At 41.5% G+C, this 25,921-nt stretch overlaps 1 protein-coding gene across 1 annotated transcript in view; it reads right to left on the bottom strand.

The window, feature by feature from the left end:
• The window catches only part of ptenb (phosphatase and tensin homolog B), a 154,961-nt gene extending 151,119 nt beyond the window's left edge, over nucleotides 1-3,842 (bottom strand). Inside the window, exon 1 of the mRNA XM_043712395.1 lies at nucleotides 2,840-3,842. Coding sequence (XP_043568330.1) covers nucleotides 2,840-2,918 — 79 coding nt within the window. The 5' untranslated portion in view covers nucleotides 2,919-3,842. The remainder of the gene's footprint in view (nucleotides 1-2,839) is intronic.
• Nucleotides 3,843-25,921: the final 22,079 nt, after the last annotated feature.

Genomic DNA, 25,921 nt, shown 5'->3' with positions numbered 1-25,921 from the left:
ACAACAATCTGCCTCAGAAGCAACAGTGCTAACTACAGAACCACTCTATCACACAAGAACAGAATCAAAGCTGAATCAGATATTGTACAAGTTGCATTTACACAGGCCCTATAACAAAATAAAATATCCCATATCACTTACACCATGCACACAGTAAGTCTTGTTCCTCATCTAACCAGTGTTAGAACATCCTCAATAGATGACAGCCATCAACGACTGAATTGCATGACTTAAGTGAAAGCCATTGCACCATGTAATCTAAACTGTCGCAGCAGAAATTTAAAGCACATTTAATGTCTACCAACATGGGTATAGTATGGATTTCAACTTATTAATGGATACAATACAAAGTAAATATTACAAATGTTGTAGCTTAATAGTGACTACTACTCACTGAAGAATACCAATTTTTATTTCATTTTTATCCAGATTTTATATTTCTGCTCATCCCAACCGTGAATACACAAAACCAAAACTAGATTGGATTGAAAAATCAAAAAAACTGCAATATTTGAAACGTAAGTCTTAAAATTTCAAAAAGTCTCAGATTAAGGGTCAACATTAAAATGTATAACATGTGTATGCTTCCTGCATGTGCGTGGCATTGACATTGAGTCAGAGATGTACAGCACAGAAACAGACCCTTCAGTCTAACTCGCCCGTGCCAACCAGGTATCCCAACCTAATCTAGTCCTATTTGTCAACAATTGGCCCATAGCCCTCCAAACCCTTCCTATTCATATGCCCATCCAAGTGTCTTTTAAATGTTGCAATTGTACCAGCCTTCACAACTTCCTCTGGCAACTCATTGCATACGCACACAATCCTCCGAGTGAAAAAGTTGCCCTTTAGGTCCCTTTTATATCTTTCCCCTCTCATCCTAAACCGATACCCTCGAGTTCTGGTCTCCCCCACCCCGGAGAAAAGACTTGGTCTGTATATCCTATCCATGTCCCTCATGATTTTATAAACCTCTTAAGGTCGCCCCCTCAGCCTTCGACACTCCAGGGAAAACAGCCCCAGCCTAACTTTTGTTAAATGAAAACAGCTACCCTTTGAGCTCAAACGTGAATGAAGCATACTTCATTAACAGCTTTGTTTTGCTTCATTTTTGAGTCAAGTTTCAAAGTGCTTTCCAAATGTTAGCAGGTTTCTCAATTTATATTTGAAGTAGAATTATAATATACTGTATGAATCCCAAACAATTTATAAAGTTCATCACATATAAAACAGCCATACTATATTCAAGGAGCACTGACTGAATGCATTTTTAATATACTTTCCTGTCCAGTAGATCAGAGTTACAGGGGTTTCTTGCAAACATTGTCATAATTAACCTAAAACAGTATCAGTCAAGTACTAAAGAAAATCATTCCTGAATGCTATGTTGCCATTATTTACAAAATAGTGTTACCTCAGCAGCTCTGCCTCCAAATATTCAATTGAAATTATGCAAATGTCTTGCATACAAATACCACAAAGTTTTACACCTGAGCAAAGGCAACTGTGAAAACAAGCAAAATTGATTAACCAAAATGTCAACACAAAACATGCCAACCAGTGGAAAACTCAGTTGTACAAACACACAAATTGGATTCTGAACGAATAAGTTGTGTTTCATCAAAAGGCACAATCCAATTTAGCCTCATGTGCATAATGGACATGCAAGTGTATTGAGCTGCAACTGTCACATTCCACATACAGGAGTTTCAGTACATTTTTCTTCTAAACGTCGAACCATTTTACAAAAAAAGTCATACTGCAGCTAATCCTAATCTAGTGAAAATTCAAACTACATTACACGCTATTTCAAACTGTGGCAGTGCACAAGATCATTGCGTCTTGTAATTTAAACTGATGCACCATGACATCACCACCATAAACTGCTTGTTACAGTATTCCTATTGCACGTTACTGTATTCCGTCCTTCTAGTAAACTGCCAAACTAGAAGGCCAACGGTATCATAGCAAGATCAGCAAAATTACGAGTCACTAGATCCATTCAAGTCAAGCAAATACAACTTCAAATGATTTTAAATCATTGTTAGTGACGATATATATCAAAACCACAATGTCACGAGCTCTTAAATGCAACCATAGTCTACTACCCAATTCAGAGATACCTGATTCACTGTATGCAAAGTAAAAATTAAACTCCAGAATACTCGTAATTTGCAATAGTAGCAACGTAAAAGCAATCATCCTCATGCTTGCAAAGTTATTAGTTTTAATTATACGCAAGATCGTGCAAAAATACTGAACATATAAACGTACATTTAAAAATTGTTTAAGAGATATTAAACATTTTAGTCAAAGACACACAATTAACTTCACCTATTCTAATGTAGGCCAAGACCTAATCGCACTCTGTACAGTACTTATGCCCCCCTGCAGAGGCTACGCATGGCAGCTATAGATCTGCACAATAGGTATTTCAGTACCACAAAGCAATGTATACAATGACATTACACATTCAACTTATAATGCCAGGCCCGCACACCTAATTACTCATACTTCTTAAGAAAAACAAAAAAGGAACTCACCCAACATTTCAATGCAGTCATTTGCGAGTTACTCAATTTAATTATACTCCAACACTGAATATGATCAATTTGTTAAAATTGTGTAATATCCCTCCGTTTCTGCAAGAGGGTCTCCTCTCACTTATCTAATATGATGAGGAGGGGGGGGGGTGGAAGAGGCTGCATGGATTGTCTTTGCACGTCTCCATTCAAACCTTGATTCAGTAAAGCAATATGAAAGACGCAATATTTCAAACCACCTTCCACCACCACCACCACCTCCCCACCCCCAACCTTACAAAAAGAAAAATGGATACATGTCAAGTCCAAGTCGAATCCGTCTTCCTGGTATCTTCTCTTGTTCCTGCTGACAAGTTCTTTGATTCTCGAAGCCATGCCTGTGCGATCCTGGTTGAAGGGAGAGGTGGAGGTGGTGGTGGATGTGGAAATGGTTTTGTTGGCTCCCTTCTGGCTTGCTGTCACACAGGGGCCTAACACCCAGTTCCACAACACACACACTCTCTCTCTCTCTTTCAAACTACCTCTTGCCTTTCCCCCCGACTCCGTTAATATCCTCCGAAGGAGTAGGAAAGCGGGGGGGGGGGGGGGGGTTTGCCTCGGCTTCTTCAGATGACCATCGAAGGGAATGAAAAAGGGGGTTTGCGGGTGGCAATAATCCAAGGGGAGGGGAGGGAAGGGGGGGTTAAAAAGTAAAACCCTTTAACCGGAGGAGTTGGTGAGGGTAAGACGGCGGCCACATTCACCGCCTCTCGTTGCGATTATCCCTCCTCTTCCACGATCGCCTCCACCGCCGCCGCCGCCGTTACCGTCGGTCGGGGGGTGGGGGGAGCTGAGAGGCAGAGGAATGGAGGGAGGGGGGGGAAAAAATCTGTCTGCCTTCCTGTAAAAAAGAAAATGATTTTTTTCCCCCAAAAGAATCCGAAGAAGTCGATTCCTTTTTCCCCCTCTCCGCTGTCAATAAATTACACGTTGTAGAAAATACATCCGTGGCTGCTCTCCGGTCAGAAATAATAATCCACACACTCCGGGATCCGGATCCAATCCGTATTAAAAAATTATAAGCATCATTTTCTCAGAAGAAGTCAGCAGGAAGCCGAGCTTCCCCTCCAGCACACGCACACTTGCTCCTCTTTCTTTTTTTTTCCTCTTTCTTTCCTTCCTTTTTCTTTCTCGGCCGATCGCCCTGGCCCTGGCCCCGGCCCTGGCCACGGCTCCAGCTCCAGCTCCGGCTCCGGCCACGGCACCGACTCCAGCTTCTTCCCCCCCTCCCCTCCCCTCCCCCTCCAAAGCTGCTGCTACGGCCGCCGCCGGACTCTCAGGCTTCCATTATGGCTTCCCAGGGAAAAAAAAGCGCAATGGCCCCGAGTGGGAATGAGTGAGAGAGAGAGACACAGAGACAGAGAGTAAGTGTGTGTATGTAACCCTCCGCCTATTAAGATATAGTCCCTGCCTTCTCTCCTCTCAAACGTTCCACCTCCTTCGTCCCCCTTGCAGCCGCTGTTCAGGGATCGACTTGTACCCTTTGCCAAGCCAGACTTCGGATTTCAGGGCCGGCCGTTGTGTTCCTGCCTCAGTCAGGGTTGAGAGTGTGTAGTGGCATGTTGCGCTGGGGGGGGGGGGGGGGGGGTGAAGGGTTTGAATATGAAGTGAATTAAATCAGTATTACAACATTGGCGCTGGTGCTGGCACTATTTGCGGGCAGTCACGTGTCCCCTGCGATGATTTTTTTTCTCTCTCGCACAGTTGAGGCGGAGGAGGCGGGACGGGTCTCGGGGAGGGGGCGTGGCGAGCAGAGTGCGAGCGGCGGCCGTTAAACGGCTGCGTCTCGAGGGTACTCACTAAGCCTCCTCCAACCCCCCCCCCCCCTCCCCCCCCCCCCCCCCCCCCCCCCCCCCCCCACCCCCCCCCCCCCCCGAAGCCCCGTGAACGGAGGAAGTCTGAAACCGACCCTTCACTACCTTCATCCCGATTCATCGAGGACAAGCCCTGCTGCTCCCACTATCAAAACATCGAGGCTACCTACAGATCGCTGTTAATGTGTGGGGACAACGTCACGTTTGGATGGAAACCGACTCCTATTGATCCGCTTTTTCATCGAATGGTTGAATTGGAGGTGTTCTTCAGGCGGTTTGGAGGAGGCAAGGAGAGGCTGTCTTTCGCCATCTTGGTAAAGGAGCGACCTGTCTGGGCATATGTTGCAAACAAACTCTCCTACTCGGTCTTTTAGGCCGATGTATCCATTGGCCCTTGATCAACTGACACCATCGAATGGGATACATTGCTGAGAATTGCTTCTCCCCCACCCCCTGTTGCTCATTCTTTGGGAATCGCCGTACCCCCCCGGACTTCCGATGACAGTTTTTACTGATGTTGAGCTTCAGGGCGGTTGGAATTGCCTTGGACTGAAGTTGGAAGTGAAACTACAGTTTCTGATCGAGCCGGCAATAGTAATTTCCGTACCGGTTGATCTGTCTATTATTACAGGTGGTGTCTCAGACACTTCTGAAATCTTCACTATTTTTCGTTAACCATTTTGTGCATCTTATTCGTAAATCAGTGTATGTATGTTAATCATCGATAATGTCGATTGTAATTTCGCAGTTCTTTGGATGCTGAGGTGTATCCACGCCAGAGATACGTAGAATCAACACTTTAAGGGGTAATGCCTGTACCTCCCATTACGTGAAGATTGGAGATAGTGCTACAGTGGCAGCCTACTTTTGAAATATTGGACATTTCAGACCACCATCATGATGTTGCTAAGTATCAATTGAAGAGACCTTCTGGAAGTTTATAAAATGATGAGGGTCACGAATGCGGTAAACATGCAACATCTTTTCCCCGGGTTGGGAGGAGTCCAGAACGAGAGGGAATAGGCTTAGGGTGAGAGGGGAAATATTTAAAAGTGACCTAAGGAGTAAATTTTTCACTCAGATGGTGGTGCATGTATGGAATGAGCTGCCAGAGGAAGTGGTGGAGGCTGGTACAATTCTGACATTTGAAAGGCATCTGGATGGGTACATGAATAGGAAGAGTTTAAAGAGATATGGGCTAAGTGCTCGCAAATGGGTCTAGATTAATTTAGGGTATCTGGTTGGTTTGGACAAGTTGGATTGAAGGGTCTGTTTCTGTGCTGTAGATCTTTGTGACTGACTAAAATGGATAAGTGTAACTTGACGTTGAACATAAACTAAAAATAGCGTCCAAAACTATACAGATTAATTTAATTACATGTCTGCTGTCCTTTTGGACAAATTATTAACGTGAGTTCTCATTGGTTTCTTAAGTTGCAATTGTGTAGTTTATTTAAATTTTATGTAATGGTTACATGTTTTTAAATAATCAGTAGCTTTTTTTTGTAACATGCAGGGTCATTAGAGTGTAAGTCTGAGCAGATGTAAACTTTACAATCTAGTCAGTGTTAATCTTTTGATATTGGATATTCTAATTTTTCACAGACCAATGGAATATTTCGCTTTTTTTTGGCCAAATGTAGCAGATATCTCTCTCCGGGAAGAAGAGAGACATCATTTTCAAGTGAAATAATGATCTATAAACATTCTCAACTAAGCAATTAGTTGGAGTAGGGTCTGATTCAGGATCTATGATTTCTACATTTATGTTTGAGTTTGAATTTTGACTAGCAGTATGTGGGGTTAGGTCTGTTATGTGGGGTTTTAATAAATAACGTCAGTTTTTTTCTGAAGTAATTTCCCCTTCACATGCAACTCTCGGTGTATTTAGGACCTTTTCCTAGCTTCTATCTCACTGAACTCAAAATGTTAACTTTGCTTTCTGTACACAGGCAATGCCAGGTCTGCATTTTTCCAGAAATTTCTGTTTTCATTTCAAATTTCCAACAACTGCAGCTTTTTGTTTTATTTCTGAAACCATGATTTTGTTTAAATGAGAATGATCGAGAGCAGTCTCTTGGAGTGATAATGAGAATCTGTTTCCAGTTTTAGGATTGGGCACAGTAAACATTGAAAGGTATTTGTTGGCTTTAGAGTCATAGTGATGTACAGTACAGAAACAGACCCTTCGGTCCATGCCGACCAGATATCCCAACCGAATCTAGTCCCACCTGCCAGCATCTGGTCCATATCCCTCCAAACCCTTCCTATTCAGATGCCTTTTAAATGTTGCCTCCACCACTTCCTCTGGTAGCTCATTCCATACTCATACCAACCCTCTGCGTGAAAAAGTTGCCCCTTATGTCTCTTTTACCCTTCTCACCCTAAATCTATGCCCTCTAGTTCTGGACTCCCCACCCCAGGGAAAAGACTTTGTCTATTCACCCTATCCATGACCCACGTAATTTTGGAAACCTCTATATGGTCACCCCTCAGCCTCCAATGCTCCAGGGAAAACAGCCCCAGCCTATTCAGCCTCTCCCTATAGGTCAAATCCTCCAACCCTGGCAACATCATTGTAAACCTTTCCTGAACCCTTTCAAGTTTCACAACATCTTTCCGATAGAAGGAGACCAGAATTGCATGCAATATTCCAACAGTGGCCTGACCAATGTCCTGTACAGCTGCAACATGACCTCCCAACTCCTGTACTCAATACTCTGACCAATAAAAGAAAGCATACCAAACACCACCTTCTTTATCCTATCTACCTGTGACTCCACTTTCAAGGAGCTATGAACCTGCACTCCAAGATCTCTTTGTTCAGGAACACTCCCTAGGACCTTACTATTGAGTGTATAAGTCTGCTAAGATTTGCTTTCCCAAAATGCAACACCTCACATTTACCTAAATTAAGTTCCATCTGCGACTTCTCAGCCCATTGGCCCATCTGATCAAGATCCCGTTGTAATCTGAGGTAACCTTCTTCGCTGTCAACTGCACCTCAAATTTTGGTGTCATCTGCAAACTTACTAACTGTACCTCTTATGCTCACATCCAAATCATTTATATAAGTGATGAAAAGTAGTGGACTCAGCACCGATCCTTGTGGCACTCCACTGGTCACAAGTCTCCAGTCTGAAAAACAACCCTCCACCACCACCCTCTGTCTTCTACCTTTGAGCCAGTTCTGTATCCACATGGCTAGTTCTCTCTTTATTCCATGAGAACTAACCTTGCTAATCAGTCTCCCATGGGGAACCTTGTCGAATGCCTTACTGAAGTCCACCTATATCATGTCTACCGCTCTGCCCTCGTCAGTCCTGTTTGTTCCTTCTTCAAAAACCTCAATCAAGTTTGTGAGCCATGATTTCCCACACACAAAGCCATGTTGCCTATCCGTAATCAGTCCTTCCTTTTCTAAATACATGTACATCCTGTCCCTCAAGATTCCCTCCAATGACTTGCCCACCACTGACATCAGGCTCGCTAGTCTGTAGTTCCCTGGCTTGTCCTTACCACCTTGCTTAAATAGTGGCACCACATTAGCCAACCTCTAGTCTTCCAGCAACTCAGCTTTGACTATCGTTGATACAAATATCTCAGTAAGACGCCCAGCAATCACTTCCCTAGCTTCCCACAGAAAGGCATAGGTTTCTAGGGTACACCTGATCAGGTTCTGGGGGTTTATCCACTTTTATGCATTTCAAGACATCCAGCACTTCCTCCTCTGTAATATGGACATTTTTCAACATGTCACTATCTATTTCCCTACATCCTATATCTTCCATATCCTTTTCCATAGTAAATATTAATGTAAAATACTCGTTAAGTATCTCTCCACCCATCTCCTGTGGTTCCACACAAAGGCCGAAACTTTATTGCTGGAACAGCACAGCAGGTCAGGCAGCATCTAGGGAACAGAAGATTCGACGTTTCGGGCACATGCCCTTCTTCAGGCATGTGCCCGAAACGTCGAATCTTCTGTTCCCTAGATGCTGCCTGACCTGCTGTGCTGTTCCAGCAATAAAGTTTCAGCTTTGATCTCCAGCGTCTGCAGACCTCACTTTCTCCTCCACACAAAGGCCGCCTTGCTGACCTTTGAGGGGCCCTATTCTCTCCCTAGTTACCCTTTTGTCCTTAATGGATTTGTAAAAGCTCTTTGGAATCTCCTTAATTCTATTTGCCAAAACTATCTCATGTCCCCTTTTTGCCCTCCTGATTTCTCTCTTAAGTATACTCCTATTGCCTTTACTCTTGAGGATTCATTCGATCTATCCTGTCTATGCTGACATATGCTTCTTAACCAAAACCTCAATTTCTTTAGTCTTCCAGCATTCCCTATACCTGCCAGCCCTTCCTTTCACCCTGACAGGAATATACTTTCTCTGGACTCTCGTTAGCTAATTTCTGAAAGCTTCCCATTTTCCAGCTATCTCTTTACATGTGAACATCTGCCCTCAATCAGTTTTTGAAAGTTCTGCCCTAATACTGTCAAAATTGACCTTCCTCCAAGATAGAACTTCAACTTTTAGATCTGGTCTATCCTTTTCCATCACTATTTTAAAGCTAATAGAATTATGGTCGCTGGCCCCTAAGTGCTTCCCCACTGACACCTCAGTCACCTGCCCTACCTTATTTCCCAAGAGTATGTCAAGGTTTGCACCTTCTCTATTAGGTACATCCACACACTGAATCAGAAAATTTTCTTGTACACTCTTAACAAATTCCTCTCCACCTAAACCCTTAACACTCTGGCAGTCCCAGTCTATGTTTGGAAAATTTAAAATCCCCTACCATAGCCACCCTGTTATTCTTTCAGATAACTGAGGTCTCCTTACAAATTTGTTTCTCAATTTCCCTCTGACTATTAGGGTTATAATACAATCCAATAAGGTGATCACTGCTTTCTTATGTCTCAGTTCCACCGAAATAACTTCCCTGGATGTATTTCAAGGAATATGTTCCCTTTGTGCAGCTGTAATGCTATCCCTTATCAAAAACACCACTCCCCTCCTCTGTTGCCTCCCTTTCTGTCCTTCCTATAGCATTTGTATCCTGGAACATTCAGCTGCAGGTCCTGTCCATCCCTGAGCCATGTTTCTGCAATTGCTGTGATATCCAAGTCCCAAGTTCTTGACTGAGAAGAATCAAGATTTTTTTTTCATCCTCCACTTGGGGAAAACCCATAAATTGGAAAAGCTTTTGGTTTCAGTTGACAGAAGTCCGAGTTGAAGTTAGATGCATGAACAGTCTGTCCTGGAATAAGGAGATAATTCAGAAGAGTTAGGAAGTCGATTACCTCAGTATAAGGGTTTTTGTTTGAAATTCCAGGTTTCAAGTATTTGGTTAGAATCACAAAGGGTTTATTTGAAACTGAAAACTAGGCTCAGTTGTGTTATTAATCAACGAAGAGGTTATTAAATTCTCAAGACCAGGGATTGAAAAAAATAGTTAAATTAAGCCTTTGGATGTGAGAGAGAAAGAAATAAACTCTCTGGTGTTTGAAGTATTGAAAGGTCATGGTATTTGGATTGATGGGATTGTATTTTTACTGTTTCAAAATCTTTCAAATTGTCTGATCTAAATAGCTTAGAATCGTACAGTACGCAGATTGGTTTATTCTACTTTTGCTTCATTTCTTCTGCATAATAAACTTCTGTTTTATTGTTAAAACCAGTTCTGCAGTGTTTCATGCTTGTGTTTCAGTGGAAGATGACCATGTTAACTTAAAGAAAAACGTATGATCTATCAAGTCAAGTTTCTGTCTGGGATCTGATTTATCCAGTGGCAACATCAACTGGTTTAATGGCAATGAATTGAGAGACTGTTTGTTTAAACAAGATAATAAACTTTATTCCCCATCTGTAGTCACAAATTAAGTTAATTTGATTAGATTAGATTACTTACAGTGTGGAAACAGGCCCTTCGGCCTGACAAGTCCACACCGATCCTCCAAAGAGCAACCCACCCAGACCCATTCCCCTACATTTACCCCTTCACCTAACACTACGGGCAATTTAGCATGGCCAATTCACCTAACCTGCACATCTTTGTGACTGTGGAAGGAAACCGGAACACCCGGAGGAAACCTACGCAGACACGTGGAGAATGTGCAAACTCCACACAGACAGTTGCCCGGGATGGGAATTGAACCTGGATCCCTGGCGCTGTGAGGCAGCAGTGCTAACCACTGTGCCCCATGAATGCTGATCCCATTTTACTGAATACTTTATCTGAAATGATGGAAAGTTTTCATTGTGAAATGAAAACCATATAAGTGTTGTGGTTCAGTGACTTTTTGTGTTCTGACGCTCAGAGAAAAATGACCTAACTAAATTCCTATTTTTTAAATTAGTTATTTTGTGAAAGGATCTCTACCTGATTAGATTAGATTAGATTAGATTACTTACAGTGTGGAAACAGGCCCTTCGGCCCAACAAGTCCACACCGACCCGCCGAAGCGCAACCCACCCATACCCCTATGTATAATACCCCTACATTTACCCCTTAAACCTAACACTACGGGCAATTTAGCATGGCCAATTCACCTGACCCGCACATCTTTGGACTGTGGGAGGAAACCGGAGCACCCGGAGGAAACCCACGCAGACACGGGGAGAACGTGCAAACTCCACACAGTCAGTCGCCTGAGTCGGGAATTGAACCCGGGTCTACAGGCGCTGTGAGGCAGCAGTGCTAACCACTGGGCCACCGTGCCGCCCATTCAGATCCACCTGGTTGGATCTGAATGCGGCTGTCTTGTATGGCCCCCATTTCTCTAAACCAGAGGTGGAGAACCTTTTCATGTTGGAAGGCCACATTATGTTAGTTGTTATCTAATAAGGCCGCATCCAAGAAACTTCAATTATATATTCTTCAAAATTCACATTATTTTGTAAAAATCTAACTACTAACTAATTTTAAAAAAATGAAAAAAAGTTAATTCTAAAGTTAACTAATCTATTAATGACTTTGTTGTGACTGTTTTTTGTAGGAAAGCATTTGAATATTTGGTTGCAGCATGGAGGTCTGCAGTTTTAGCTGATTCTCTAGATGGGTATCTGTCATTTGTGAGCTTAAAGGCGTTTTGATTTTGGTTAAGTAGGAGAATGTAGATTCGCAGCAATAAGGGGATTATTTCGTTGAATTTTCTTTTACTCTCTGGTATTTTAAATGCATTCATTTTAAGATTAAAATAAAAATAATAAAAGACAAAAAAAAAATATTGATAAAAGATTTGTTCTGCAAAATTTGGATTCATCCAAAAGACCACACACAATGGCTTAGAAGGCATCATACAGCCTTAAGGCTCTAAACCATAACACTGCTTTCGATCCTCGCTGAAAACCTGCCAGCCACAAACGCGTAAAATAGCCACAGTCACTTTGGATTTCCAACCACTATCTTCCCTTCCCCAAGTCTGATAACCTTAACAATTTATCATCATTGGTTCATCCATGTACTTCACACTCAACAAACCCCGCCATCAACTTGGCAAATACCAAAACTTCACCTCATCTTCCAAAATGCTGTAAAAATCCAGATCCCATTAGTTACCCCACACCTAAAGTTTACACTTGTGGGTTCCCAAGATTAATGCCACTGCATTCTACACCCAGTACTTTCCCACACATGGAGCGCTGGTGAACCTCAAATGCCCTTCCATGCTGTTTTTTTATATAGTGATCCAAGTCCATTTTATTTCTCTCATATCCCTGTGCTCCCAAAGCCCATCTGTTATGCTTCCAAGCTGTAAACCTTGGATGATCCAAAAATACATTATTCCTCATAGCCAGTTGCAACAAACAATCCTGCAGTCTCCTTCCAATGTCTTTTTAATGTTGACTCGTGGGATGCGGGAGTCATTGGTTGTGCCAGCATTTATTGCCCATGATTAGTTGCCCTTCAGAAGGTGGTGATGAGCAGCTTTCCTGAACCATTATAGTCCTTGAGGTGGAGGCATACCTACATTGATGTTAGGGAAGGGAATGCTTGGAAAGGAACTTGTAGGTGGTGATGTTTCCAAGCATCTGTTGCCCTTGTATTTTTGGATGATAGTGGTGTGAATTTGGAAGGTGCTGTCAGGGGATCATTGGCAAGTTGCTACAGTTCCTCTTGTAGATTGTACATATTGCTGCCACTGTGTGTTAATGGTGAAGGGAGTGAATATTGAAGATGATGGTTCAGGTGCCAGTCGAGTCGGCTGCTTTGTCCTGCTGATGTCAGCTTCTTAAGTTTTGATGGAGCTGCGCACATTGAGGTAAATGAAGAGTATTCCATTATACTCCTAACTTGTGCTTTGTAGGTCCCAGATAAGCACTGGGGAGACAGAAAATGAGTTGGTCCTGTAAAATTCCTAGCCTCTAACCTTCTGCTGTCACCAGTGTGTTTATATGGCTGGTCCAGTTCAGATTCTGGTTAATAGTAACCCCAAGGTGTTGATAATGGGGGGAGTTCAGTGACAGTGATGTAATTGAATAATGATTCGTTTCTTTTGTTGGAGCCGGTCATTGCTTGGGTGACATGAAAGTTATTTGCTTCTTATTCCATGTCTTGTATTTTCTAGTTTGATAGGTGTTTAAAGCTCGCCATTGGTGCAACATCTGGTAAATCGATGTTTTGGAGTGAAGCGATGAGAATTTTCATTGTATTCTGCCAGTGAATAGATTTACTCCCAGGATTCTAGTTGCTGCTGCTCAACTTGTCTGAACAGACTAATTTTGGTAAAAAAAACAACTATGTTATGATACAACTCCGTTGCAGATGGGACTTGAACCTGGACCTTTCAAGTCCAGAGATCGTGCCATAAGATCCCTTTAGTTCAGCTGCAAATATGCCAGCAAAGGTAATTTATCTCCTCTTTTTCAAAATTGTCTATTTGTGGCTCATAAACGCAACACCATTCTCTTGATGGTCCAGATTGGGTGCCATCAATGTGGGAGAAGATATAAACACCTAATCTCTAACGATTTTGAAGAAACATAATCATGGGATCTTTGATATTCCATCAAGTTTGAAGTATATATATTAATGGTAAAATAATGTAAAATAACACTAATCTGAAAACCTGTGTACAACAAGAGTGGAAAATAAATGTTACGATATTTGTGCTTCCTTTGCCCTTTCCTCTTAATATGTTTAGTATCTCTCTGCATGTCATGTTCTAAAATGTCTCCAGAGCCTGTCACTTATTGAGAGTAGTATTGCAAATGGAGGTTTACTCCATTTCCCAAACAATTCTGTCAAAGTAATCGTATGAAATCAGATGAACTCAGGGAGGTGTTCGAAGTAATAATTTCATGCAATACTACCCCCTCAGAAATTATGACAGATGCAAAGCAAGGTTATCAGCATTTCCAAAAAAAATGCGTGGCTTGATATTTTAAGTGCATTTTTTGGCTTCTTAAACTTAAATTGAAAACAATAGTCCACAGCAGGCCAGAAGAGAAGAACAGAAATGGAAATAAAGGCATTAACAATCTTCCAGTTGCTGCAAGTATTCCTGTAAGTTGTATAACTTTACACTTGCATCCAACAGAATCTGAAACCTGATGGATGTTGTAGAAGATCAAGCTGTCAGGGAAAGAAAATACAGAGCGAAATACATAAATATGTTTAACAAAATAGTTCATGGCTCATAACAAAGGTATATTCCAGTAAGAACAAAGGATTCCAGGATGAGGAATAGGCAGACAACTATGGCTAACTAGGTTCGAATACGATAAAAATGAAAGAAAAATTATAAAATGTGGTGAAGATTAGAAAACTTGTTAAACCAACAAAAGATTACCAAAACGAGAGAAAATAAACTGAGGGTAAAGTTGTAAATAATATCAAGGCAGACCGGAAGAGTTTCTGTTAATATATATATAAAAAAAGGGAGTGGACAAAGTGAGCATTGGCTCTTTAGAACATATAAGTGGGAAATAAAGTGGAATGAAGAAATAGCTGAGGAGTTGAATAAATACTTTGCATCAGTCATCACAGCAGAAGATGTAATAACATTCCAAAAATACTAAATCAAGCAGCTAAAAGGGAAGAGGAAAGGTGTACAATAACTGTCATAAAAATAAATGTGTTAAGGAAACTAATGGGGCTCAAGACAGCTTGCTTCTCTAGACCTGATGGAATACATCCTCTGATATTAAAGGAAGTATTGTAGTTAGAGATAATGGATTCACTGGATCTGTGCTGGGGAGGCAATCTACATTATTTGTTATTGATTTGATTGAGAGATGTGAAAACACTAGCCAAGTTGCTAGATGACGAAAATAGATGTGAAGGTAAATGGTAAGGATAACACAGTGTTGACAGAGGGATATAAACAGGTTTAAGCGAGTGGGCATAGATTTAGCAGTTGGAATATAATGTAGGAAACGAACGTTTACGCAATTTGGCAGGAGGAATGAGAGTCTGGACATTATTAAGATAGAGAAAGACTGCTTAAAGTTATAGCATAGAGGGATTTGAAAATCTTTGTGCATAAATCTCAAAGCGAGCACACAGGTTCAGCAGGTAATAAAAAGCCAAATGGATTGTTGGCCGTTATCTTATTCGGAATTTTTAAATTCATTTTTAGGATGTGGGCATTGCTGGCTTTCCATTCCTAGTTGTCCATGAGAAGGTGATGGTGAGCTGCCTTCTTGAATCCTGCAATTCACATGCCATAGGTAGACCCACAATGCCCTGAGGGAATTCCAGGATTTTGACCCAGCAACATTGAAGACTCTCCTAAATATTTCCAAGTCTGGATGATGAGTGGCGTAGGTAATGTTGTTCCCATAGATCTGCTGCCTTTAAATTTATAGATGGAAGTGGTTGTGGATTTGGAAGGTGCTATCTAAGGAAATTTGGTGAGTTTCTGCAGTGCATCTTGCAGATAGTACATATTGCAACTACTGGACGTCCGTGAGGAGGGAATGCATGCTTGTGCGTGTTGTGTGAGTCAAGCAGGCTGATTTGTCCTGGAAGGTGTCTAGCTTATTAAGTGTTGTTGGAGCTACACCCACTCAGGGAAGTGGTGAGTATTCCATCACTCTCCTGACTTGTGCCTTGTGAACAGACTTTGAGAAATCAGAAAATGAGTTACTCGCCACAGCACTACTAGCCTTTAACCTGCTCTTGAAGTTTATGTGATGGGTCCAGTTGTGTTTCTGGTCAATGGTAACCCCAAAGATGTTGTTAGTGGGAGATTCAGAGATGGTAACACCATTGGGAAAATCAAAGAATGGTGGTTAGATTGTCTCTTCTTGGAGATGATCGATTCCTGGTATTTGTTGGTATATGAAAATAGGAATATCTTGCTAAAACTATATAAGACCATACCTAGAATAACATGAACAGTGTTGGTCCCCTTCTGTAAGGAAAGATATAGTGGCATTGGAAGCAATGCAGAGAAGGTTCGTTAGATTGGTCCCAGTTATGGAGGGGTTGTCTGATGAGAAGTTGAGTAGGGTTGGATCTGTACTTTGAGCTTAGGTTGAGAGGTGACCTTATTTAAACATACAGGATTGCTAAGAGAATTGATTGGGTATATGCAGATGGGTTGTTTCCTCTTGTACAGGAGAAGAGTCTAGGGTAAGGGGGCTTAATCTCAGGAAGCGCATCTCAGTTAGGACAGAGATGAAGATGAATTTCTTCTGAGAGTAGTGAATCTATGGAATTCTTTACTGCAGATGCTGAGCCACTAACTATACTCAAGGCTGTGATAGATTTTTAATCAGCAAGGGAATCAAGTTACGGGGAATGGACAGAAATGTGATGTTAAGAATTTTCAAATGAGTCATAATCTCATCGAATGGTGGACCAGATTTGATAGTTGAATGACCTGCCTCTGTTATGTCTAATGGTCTGAGATGCAAACATTTCAAAAATTAAATGTTTCTGACAGTAGATGTACAACACAGGAAGGGGCCTTTCAGTCCACCATGTTGTGCCAAACATGATGCCAAATGAAACTAATACCTTCTGCCTACCCTTGGTCCATTTCTCTCCATTCTTGAATATTCATGTGCTTATCTAAAAGTCCCTTAAATGCCCTTATCGTATCTGTCTCCTCCAGCACATCTGATATTGTGTTCCAGACTCTTAACACCCTGTGTAAAAAGAAAAACCTGCCCCTCACATCTCCTTTGAACCTGCCCCCTCTCACCTTAAATGCATGCTCCCTAGTACTAGAGATTTCAGTTCTGGGGAAAAAGGTCTGACTGACAACACTATCTATTCTTCTCATAATTTTATAAATTTCTATGAGGTCTCCCCTCAGCCTTTGCTGCTCAAAAGAAAACAACCTGAGTTCTTCTAGCCTCTCCTTATTGTTCATACATTCTAATCCAGGCAGCATCTTGGGAAACCTCTTTTGCACCCTCTCCGAAGCCTCCACACCCTCCCTGTAATGTGGTGACCAGAATTGAATGCAATACTTTAAGTGTGGCCGAACCAAAATCTTCTAAAGCTGCCAAATGGCATCCTGAGAATTCCCCAACCAATAAAGGCAAATAAGCAATACACAGTTACCACCCTCTCTATTTGCATGGGAAACTATGGACTTGAACCCCAAGATCCCTCTGTATGTCAGTGCTGTTCAGAGTCCTCTCATTAACTGAATACCTCACCTTAACATTTGATCTCCCAAAGCGCAGCACCTCACATTTACCCAGATTAAAATCCATCTGCCATTTCTCCACCCATGTCTGCAACTGATCTATATCAAGCTCTATCCTTTGATAATCTTCTACACTATTCACAGCTCCACCAATCTTTGTATCATCTGCAAACTTATCAACTCACCCATGTACATTTTCATCCAAGTCATTTATTTATATCACAAACAGTAGAGCTCCCAATATGGATCCCTGTGGAGCACCATTAGTCACATACCTCCAGCCTTTCCACCACTACCCTCTGTCTTCTATATACAAGCCAATTCTGAGTCCATGTGGCCAAGTCACCATGCAACTAAACTGGATGTGCCTACAATGAGTTACTTCATTGAAAACCGTAGTAAAATCCATGTAAACAACATCCACCGCTCTACCCTCACTAATCACCTTTGTCACCATCTCAAAAAAATCAATCAAGTTAGTAAGACATGACCTACCTTGCATGAAACCATGCTGACTGTCCCTAGTGTGAGTAAATCCCATCTCTAAGAATTCTCTCCAATAGCTTCCCAGTCATGGATGTGAGACTCACCAGTCTATGGCTTCCTGGATAATCCCTATTTACCTTCCTGAACAGAGGAATCCCATTGGCTACTCACCAATCTTCTGGGGCCTCTCGAGTGGCTAGCTTGTTCAGAGTTTTGGCTTCAACCACAGTGTGGCCACCAACCATGAAACAATTAAAATTGGGAATGCACAAGACGTCAGAACTTGAGGAGCTCAGATATTTTGAAAGATTAAGAAGCAGACAAATATTACGTGGATATAAAGGGTTAAGACCATGAAGGGATTTGAAAACAAGGATGGCAATTTTAAAATCAGGATATTAGTTCTCAGTCAACCAATGTAGTTCAGTGAGCACAGGAGTGATAAGAGGATGGCACTTGGTGTGAGTTCAGACAAAGGCAGCTGGGCTTTGGCTAATGTTAAGTTTTCAAGGAGAATGGACCCTGGAGCAGGGATTGAAAATCAATGCTTTCAGTCTACCCAATATTTAATTCGAGGAAATATCTACTTCTCTGGGTAAGCAAACATAATGTAGCAACACTGGAGGATTAGGGATAGAAGCTTAAGTAGTGCTGGATGTTGTCAGGGCACGTGTGAAAACTAATGCTGTGCTTTATGCTGTTGTCAAGAGGCAGCTTGAAAATGAGAAATAGAGGGCCATGATAGTTAGTTAGGGAATAGAAAAGCTAGCAGTGCAGGTGTAAGAACAGAAGCCATTGCAAGTGATTTTGTGGCTATGTTTACACAGATAAAACTGGAACTCATTTAGAGCACTCGAACCCAGCTGGAGAAGCATTGGAGAAGGAGGGGGAGATCATCATGTCAAACACCAGACTGGAAATTTACCTTTGTCACGTGGAACCAAGATTCTGTTATGACATTGATGAAAGCTTCTTTATTGCAATGATGAGGTTGGAACCTAATCAGTGGAATTCAAACATAGCGTTCCAGGAATTCAGTAGGTGACAACATGCTCAAGGACTTTGGTGAGGGGAATTTCATCATAAAATGCTGAAATGTTAAACTGACAAAAGCCTGGTGTCTGTAATAGATTTCAGTTGGCTCAATTGTTTAGCCTTAGTATAGTATGCGAGGTTGATGATATGATAGACAAAGCTGAGTCAGCAACGAAGAAACTTGATACACAAAACAAACTACAATAAATGTGTATGTTAATGGTAAGCAGCATTTGCTTTAACTGAAAACTGAGATTGACATCCAAAGCAGATAGCCATTATTATAGGTCATGAAAAATAGATCTTACCAAGGGTAACATTTAGTATTACCTTTGTACATGCTTGGGTAAATTGGAACAAATATAACATCAAAAATGCTATAGTAATCAGATGTTGATTTTTGATACAAGATTGTTTTTTGCGTGGTCAAAATGATTCCACTACTCAGATGGTGAAGTAACAAGTTTGGATTGAATTTATTGTAGTTTGATTCCAAGGCAGAATTATCTACAAGTATACAGTAATCATTGACTTTCACAGACCCTAGGGGGATCACTTGCATCTCTGTCATATTAACAAATTTCTTTGTGTCTATACCTGACATATTGCACATTATAAGCAATGTCTCAATCTAAAATCTAATGGCCTTTTGTCAATTTATTAATGCATTATTTTTCTCTAAATAAAATATTCTGTAGTGATAATTTGTTATGGTTATCTAATGGTAAAACATGAAGAGCTGAAAATGTGTTGCTGGAAAAGCGCAGCAGGTCAGGCAGCATCCAAGGAGCAGGAGAATCGATGTTTCAGGCATGAGCCCTTCTTCAGGAAGTAGGGCTCATGCCTGAAACGTCGATTCTCCTGCTCCTTGGATGCTGCCTGACCTGCTGCGCGTTTCCAGCAACACATTTTCAGCTCTGATCTCCAGCATCTGCAGTCCTCACTTTCTCCTAAAACATGAAGAGTCAAGGTGCTAGGTTTCCAAGCCTTTGTTAACATTTTCAAATGTTCCCCACAGAAAACATTTGCAAACCACTGGCATAGCTGGAACATAATAACTTTATCTGCATTATCTCTGGAATCTTATGATCAAGAGTACTTTTTTCTTGCTTGTTACATATCCGGAACGATGCAACACAATTAAGGCTAGAAATGAATTGTGCACTATAACTTCCAAGTACTCCGAAGTGCATTATAAGTGCCTTGATCAGAAGGGGAATAAGGAGCATCTTCACAGTTTAACGGTGTATAATTTTTATTATATTCAACAAGATGCATTTGTAAAGGCTTTATACAAATGCAGAAAACTACCAAATCTTGTGTAAAGATTATTTTTCATGAAGTTTATATAAATTGAGAATTTTTAATTCAAAATATTAATAGTTACTTATTTCCTCCTTTCAAAAATATTATCCTCCATTGTGTATACTAAAAGCATAGAAAAGGCTAGCTTTTTTCTTTAACGGTGATATGAGATTAATATTCATTCCTGTTTGTACAGACATCCTAGAAAATAGATAAGAAAGTATACAATCTTCCCAGAAAGTATACAGTACATGACATCTCTAGGTTGTATAGTGATCCCTATAATTCAAATCTTGTTAAAGATCATGTCTAAGCTGCCATAATTCACTTTGAGTGAGACTAGTTTGAATCATGTAAAGTCCCTTGAGTTATCACTCATTTGTCAAAATGGGTGATGTATTCCACAACATAAAGAAGAAAGGCAAACAATTCAATCACAGAAATAGAATGTTGCAAAATTGGAGTATCCACTGAAAAGACTCATTCAAGTCTCCCAAACTTTACCTTAATGTTCCAAGAACTTGTCACAATCTTCATAAGGCTTGGAAAAGATGCAAAACAAACCAACTAAACAATAGGTTGCACAAAATGCTACGGTTAAGTTTAGAAAAATTCATATCTGGCAGCATCTATGAAGAAAGAGCAGACGTGCGTTTCAGGTCCAATGATCCTTCTTCACAACTGATTGTAGCTTGGAATAAGTTGGTGTACAGTGTATGCTGAAGACAAGGCTGGGAGGAGGTGAAAGGAGTAAACGATAGGTGGAGATGGAGTCTAGAGAGAGCGAACAGCAATTGGGCAGACAAAGGCACAGATAATGGTGAGCTGGGAGAATTTAAAAAAACTGCTAATAGGAACAGTTCATGGGTGAAAATGGGTTGGCTGTGGTGAAAACAGCCTATGACATTGAGAAGGCCTGGTGCATGGAAGTGGGGGAAGGGTATGGGAGAATGTGATCAATTCCTAAAATTATTGAACTTGATATTGAATCCTGAAGGTCGCAGGGTCCCTAAGTGGAAAATGAGATGTTGTTCTTTCAGCTTGTGCTGAACATCCTTGGAGGACTGCAGCAAGCCTGAGGCAGAGATGTTGGCCAGAGAACACAGTGGTGTGTTGAAGTGACAGGCAACTGGAAGCTCTGATTCATTTTTGCAGACAGAATATAGATGTTCCACAAAGTGGTCGTCCAGTCTAAGTTTTGTTCCTCCAATGTCAAGCAGACCACATTGTGAGCGGTGAACACAGTAGACTAGATAAAGTGAATCACTGATTCATCTGGAAAGTTGTGTCTGGGGCCTTGGATATTGAGGAAGGAGAAAGTAACAGAATCTCAGAAAATGGAATGGGTGTTTATAGGAAATAGGGTGTGAGGATGCATAGTCCAGGTAACTGGGAGTCAGTGGGTATGTAATGGATGTCAGTATCCAGCCTATCCCCAGAAATTGAAACAGAGGTGTTGAGGAAGGGAAGGGAGAAGTCAGAGATGGACCAGGTAAAAGTGAGAGCAGGGTAGAAATAAGAAGCAAAATTGATAACATTTTTCCAATTCTGGAAGAGAGAGGGGTATACCACTGAGGATGTAATCAATATACCAAAGAAAGAAAGGAGTAGGATCAGAACAGGAAAAGTTCCACAAACCCAACAAAGAGACAGATATAAGTGAGGACATGCAGGTACCCATGGCCAGAACTTTGATCTAAAGAAAGTGTGAGACCATAAGCCCAAATGATGTCGGAGCAAAATTAAGCCATTTGGCCCTCCAAATCTGCTTTGCAACATTCAATCATAGTTGATATGTTTCTTAACCCCATTCTCCTATCTTCTCCCTGTAACCATTGAATTCCTTACCAATCAAGAAACTATCACTGCCTTGAATACACTCAATGACTTGACTTCCACAGCCCTCTGCGGCAATGTGTTCACAGATTAACCACCCTCTAGATGAAGAAAATCATCGTCATCTCAGTTCTAAAGTTCCCTTCATTCTGAGGCTGTGCCCTCAAGTCCTAGACTGTCCAACCCGTGCTTACAACTTCACCACAGCAACTCTATCCAGGCCTCTCGATATTCTGCAAGTTTTAATGCTATCACCTTCATCCTTCTAAACTCCATTGGAAGCAGATTTAGAGTCCTCAAACACTCCTCATATGACAAGCTCTTGTTTCCTGGGATCGTTCTTGTAAGTGTCCTCTGGGCCCCCTCTAACACCAAGCACATCCTTTCTTCAATACAGGGTCCAATACTACACACAATATTCCAAATGTGGTCTGACTGGAGCCTGATACAACCTCAGCAATATATCTCTGCTTTCGTTTTCTAGTCTTCTTGAAATTAATGCTAACATTGTACTTGCCTTCGAACTGCTGACTGAATCTGAAAAGAATCCTGAACTAGGACTCGCAAGTCCCTTTATGCTTCAGATTTCAGAAGCTTTTCCCAATTTAGAAAATAGACTACTATTCCTACCAAAGTGCACACCTCCATGTTTTTTCACATTGTATTCCATATGCCACTTTTTTGCCTATTCTCCTAAACTGTCCAAGTCTTTCTACACTTGCTTCCCCAATATCACCTGTCTGTCCAGCTATCTTTATGTCTGCAAACTTAGCAATAATGCCTCAGTTTCTTAGTCCAGATTGTTAATGTATAATGTGAATAGTTGTGGTCCCAACACAGACCCCTGTGGAAATCCACTAGCCAGTTGCTGCCATCCTAAAAAAGATCCCTCTATCCCTACCTTCTGCTTCCTGCCAGTCAGCCAATCTTCCAAACATGTAAGTACCTTAGATGGATTTGTCAGACATGACCATCCCTTCATGAGGCCGTGCCGACTCAGCCCTATTTTACCATGCACTTCCAAGTACTCCACAATTTCATCCTTAATAATGGACTCTAAAGTCTTATCAATGACTGAGGTCAGGCTAACCAGCCTAGTTTCCTGTCTTCTGTCTCACACCCTTCTTAAACAGGAGTATTATAATTGTCATTTTCCAGTCCTCTTGGACCCCCTCTGACTCCAGTGATCCTGAAAGATCACCACCAATGTCTCCACGATTTTCCCAGCTATCTCCTTCAGAACTCTAGGGTGCAGTCCATCTCATTTTGGTGATTTATCCACCTTCAGATCTTTCAGTTTCCCCAGAGCCTTCCCCTTCATAATAGCCACTGCAATCACCCATGCCCCGACTCTGTTGAAGTTCTGTTATGCTGCTAGTGTCAACTGTGAAAACAGATGTAAAATACTTATTCAGTTCAGCGGCAGTTTCATTGTTCCCCATTACTACTTATACAGCCTCATTTTCCAGCAGTCCATACTTGATTCTCTCTTACCCTTCAGGTATATTTTTAAAAATTCTTGCAATCTTCTTTAATGTTACCAGCTAGCTTACCCTCACTTCATCTTCTTTCCCCCCCCCCACCCCGTATTGGTTTTTTCATTATCCTCTGCTGGTTTTTAAAGGCTTCCCAGTCCTCTGCCTTCCCACTAATCTTCACCACATTGTATGCTTTTCTTTTGCTTTTATGCTGTCCCTGACTTCCCTTGTCAGCCATGGTTGCCTCATCCTTCCCTTTAGTATGCTGCTTCTTCTGATAGATGAGTGTCTGCTGAATTACACCCAGAAACTCATGCTCTTGCTAATCCACTGTCCTCTCTAAAAGAGAAGTCGTTCAAAGTGAGGTCGAACTTGGCCAGCTGGAGGAGACATGTGGTGGATGAAAATGGTGCACACCATCTTTCCAAAAAGAAATGGAGAGCCCAAAGACCATCCTGATGGAGATAAGCATGTAAAGGGATTCTGAAATTTCAGAAATTTTGAAAGTGACATAAAGCATGAAACCAATTGCAGAAGTATGTGGGAATAGACTGGAGAAGAAGACAAAACAAAATCGAATTGAGGTAGGAGGAGATGAGACTAGTGATTGTAGTGAGGTCAACCAGGTGTCTCACACCTGCGCACACACACAACGTGGGTGCTGGGGAAAAAATAAGCACTACCGCAGTTAGGCGGTAATGTGGGGGTTAAAAAAGGTAAGAAGAAAAAAAATTGAAAAAAAAAGAAAAAAATTAACAGGAAAAAAAAAAGAACTGGAGTGACTCCTGGAGGCAGTGGAGTGCATTATTTCCCCCTCCAACTTTATTTTGATTTAATCCCTGCCCTCCCCTTCACTGTTTTGATCACGCTGCATTGCCCTTTGATGTGAAGGGCATTGCTTGTCACTGGCCACTCAGGTGCTTCCTTTCTTCCTGGTGGTGGACATTTGAATAAAGATTCGTGCACTTTGTGTCCTTCACTGTGTCTCTCACCTGCACACACACAACATGGGTGCTGGGGAAAAAAATAAGCACTACCGCAGTTAGGTGGTAGTGTGGGGGTAATATAAAAAAAAACAGGAGTGTCACGCATCCTGCTCACTCTAAGGGCTCACTCTGAGAGCTGGATCAGTGTCAAGCACTCTCCACACGTAAATCAAGGGTGACTTGGTAATGGGATATTCGGCTTTGTGGAGTTAGTTCAGGTATCAGATTGGCTCTCCTCCAGTACCCCTCCTGTGGACAGAGAAGAATTAAAAAATTTTGCAAGTGCCCCTTCTATTTCCTTCCTTACCTCCCTCAACAATCTGGTTGAATTTTATCCAGTCATAGTCATGCAGCAAGGAAACAGACCCTTCGGCCCAACCAGGCCATGCCGAACATAATTCCAAACTAAGCTGGTCTCATCTGCCTGATCCTGGTCCATATCTCTCCACAGCTTTCCTATTCATGGACTTACCCAAATGTCTTTTAAACGTTGTAACTGTAACTGTACCCGCCTCCACCATTTCCTCAAGGCGTTCCTTCCACATACGAACAACTCTCTGTTTCATTCACCCTAAAAAAAGCCCTCCAGTTTTGAAATCCTCCATCCGAGGGAAAATACATCTACCATTAACCCTATCTATACCCCTCATGATTTTATAGACTTCTATAAGGTCACCTCCCAACCTCCTACACTCCAGTGAAAAAAATCCCAACCTATCCAGCCTTTCTTTATAACTCAAACCTTCCATACTTGACAACATCCTGGTAAATCTCTTTTGAAACCTTCTCTCACTTAATAATATCCTTCCTGTAATTGTCGACCGGAATTGGATACAGCACTCCAGAAGAAGCCTCACCAATGTCCTGTAAAACCTCAACATGACTTCCCAATTCCTATACTCAAAAGACTGAGCAATGAAGGCAAGCATTATAAATACCTTTTAACCACTCTGTCTATAAGTGACTCTAATTTCAAAGAATTATGTACCTGAACCCCTAGGTCCATCTGTTCTACAATACTACCCAATGCTCTACCATAACTCTATAAGTCCTATACCTGTTTGTTGTACCAAAACGCAATACCTCACATTTATCCAATTTGAACTCTGTCATTTTTCACCACAGTCCTGGAAATTTATCTACCTTTTTCACTGACAGAATACAACATATATGAGCTGAATTGGGCCATTCGATCAATCGCATCTGCTCTACCATTCAATCATTGTTGATATGTTTCTCAACCCCATTCTCTTGCCTTGTCCTCGTAACCCTTGATCCCCTTAGTAATCAAGAACGTATTTATCTCTGTCTTAAATACACTCTGTACAGCTTTCTGCAGCAATAAGTATCTCAGATTCACCAACTTCTGGCTGAAGAAATTTTTCCTCATTTTAGTTCAAAAGCATTGAACTTCCATTCTGAGGCTGTACCTTCGGGTCCTAGTCTCTCCTACTAGTATAGACATCTTCTCCATATCTACTTTATCCAGGCCTCTCAGTATTCTGTAAGTTTCAATGAGGTTCTATCACCTCCCCCCCCCCCCACCCCTTCATCCTTCTAAACTCCAATGAATACTGATCCAGAAGCCTCAACTGCTCCTTATATGAGAAGCCGTTCATTCCTAGGATCATTCTTGCAAACCTCTTCTGGATCCCATCCCATGCCAATACATCCTTCCTTAGATACTGGACCCAAAACTGCTTACAATATTCCAAATGTGGTTCAGTCAGAGTGTCCTACAACTTCAACAGTACATCTTTGCTCTTCTATTCTTGCTATCTGGAAGCGAATA

Source organism: Chiloscyllium plagiosum, chromosome 22 (genome assembly GCF_004010195.1).
Source record: "Chiloscyllium plagiosum isolate BGI_BamShark_2017 chromosome 22, ASM401019v2, whole genome shotgun sequence".
Classification (NCBI taxonomy): Eukaryota; Metazoa; Chordata; class Chondrichthyes; order Orectolobiformes; family Hemiscylliidae; genus Chiloscyllium; species Chiloscyllium plagiosum.
Note: the sequence above shows the minus strand (reverse complement) of the source record. Positions and strands in the feature narration are given on the sequence as shown.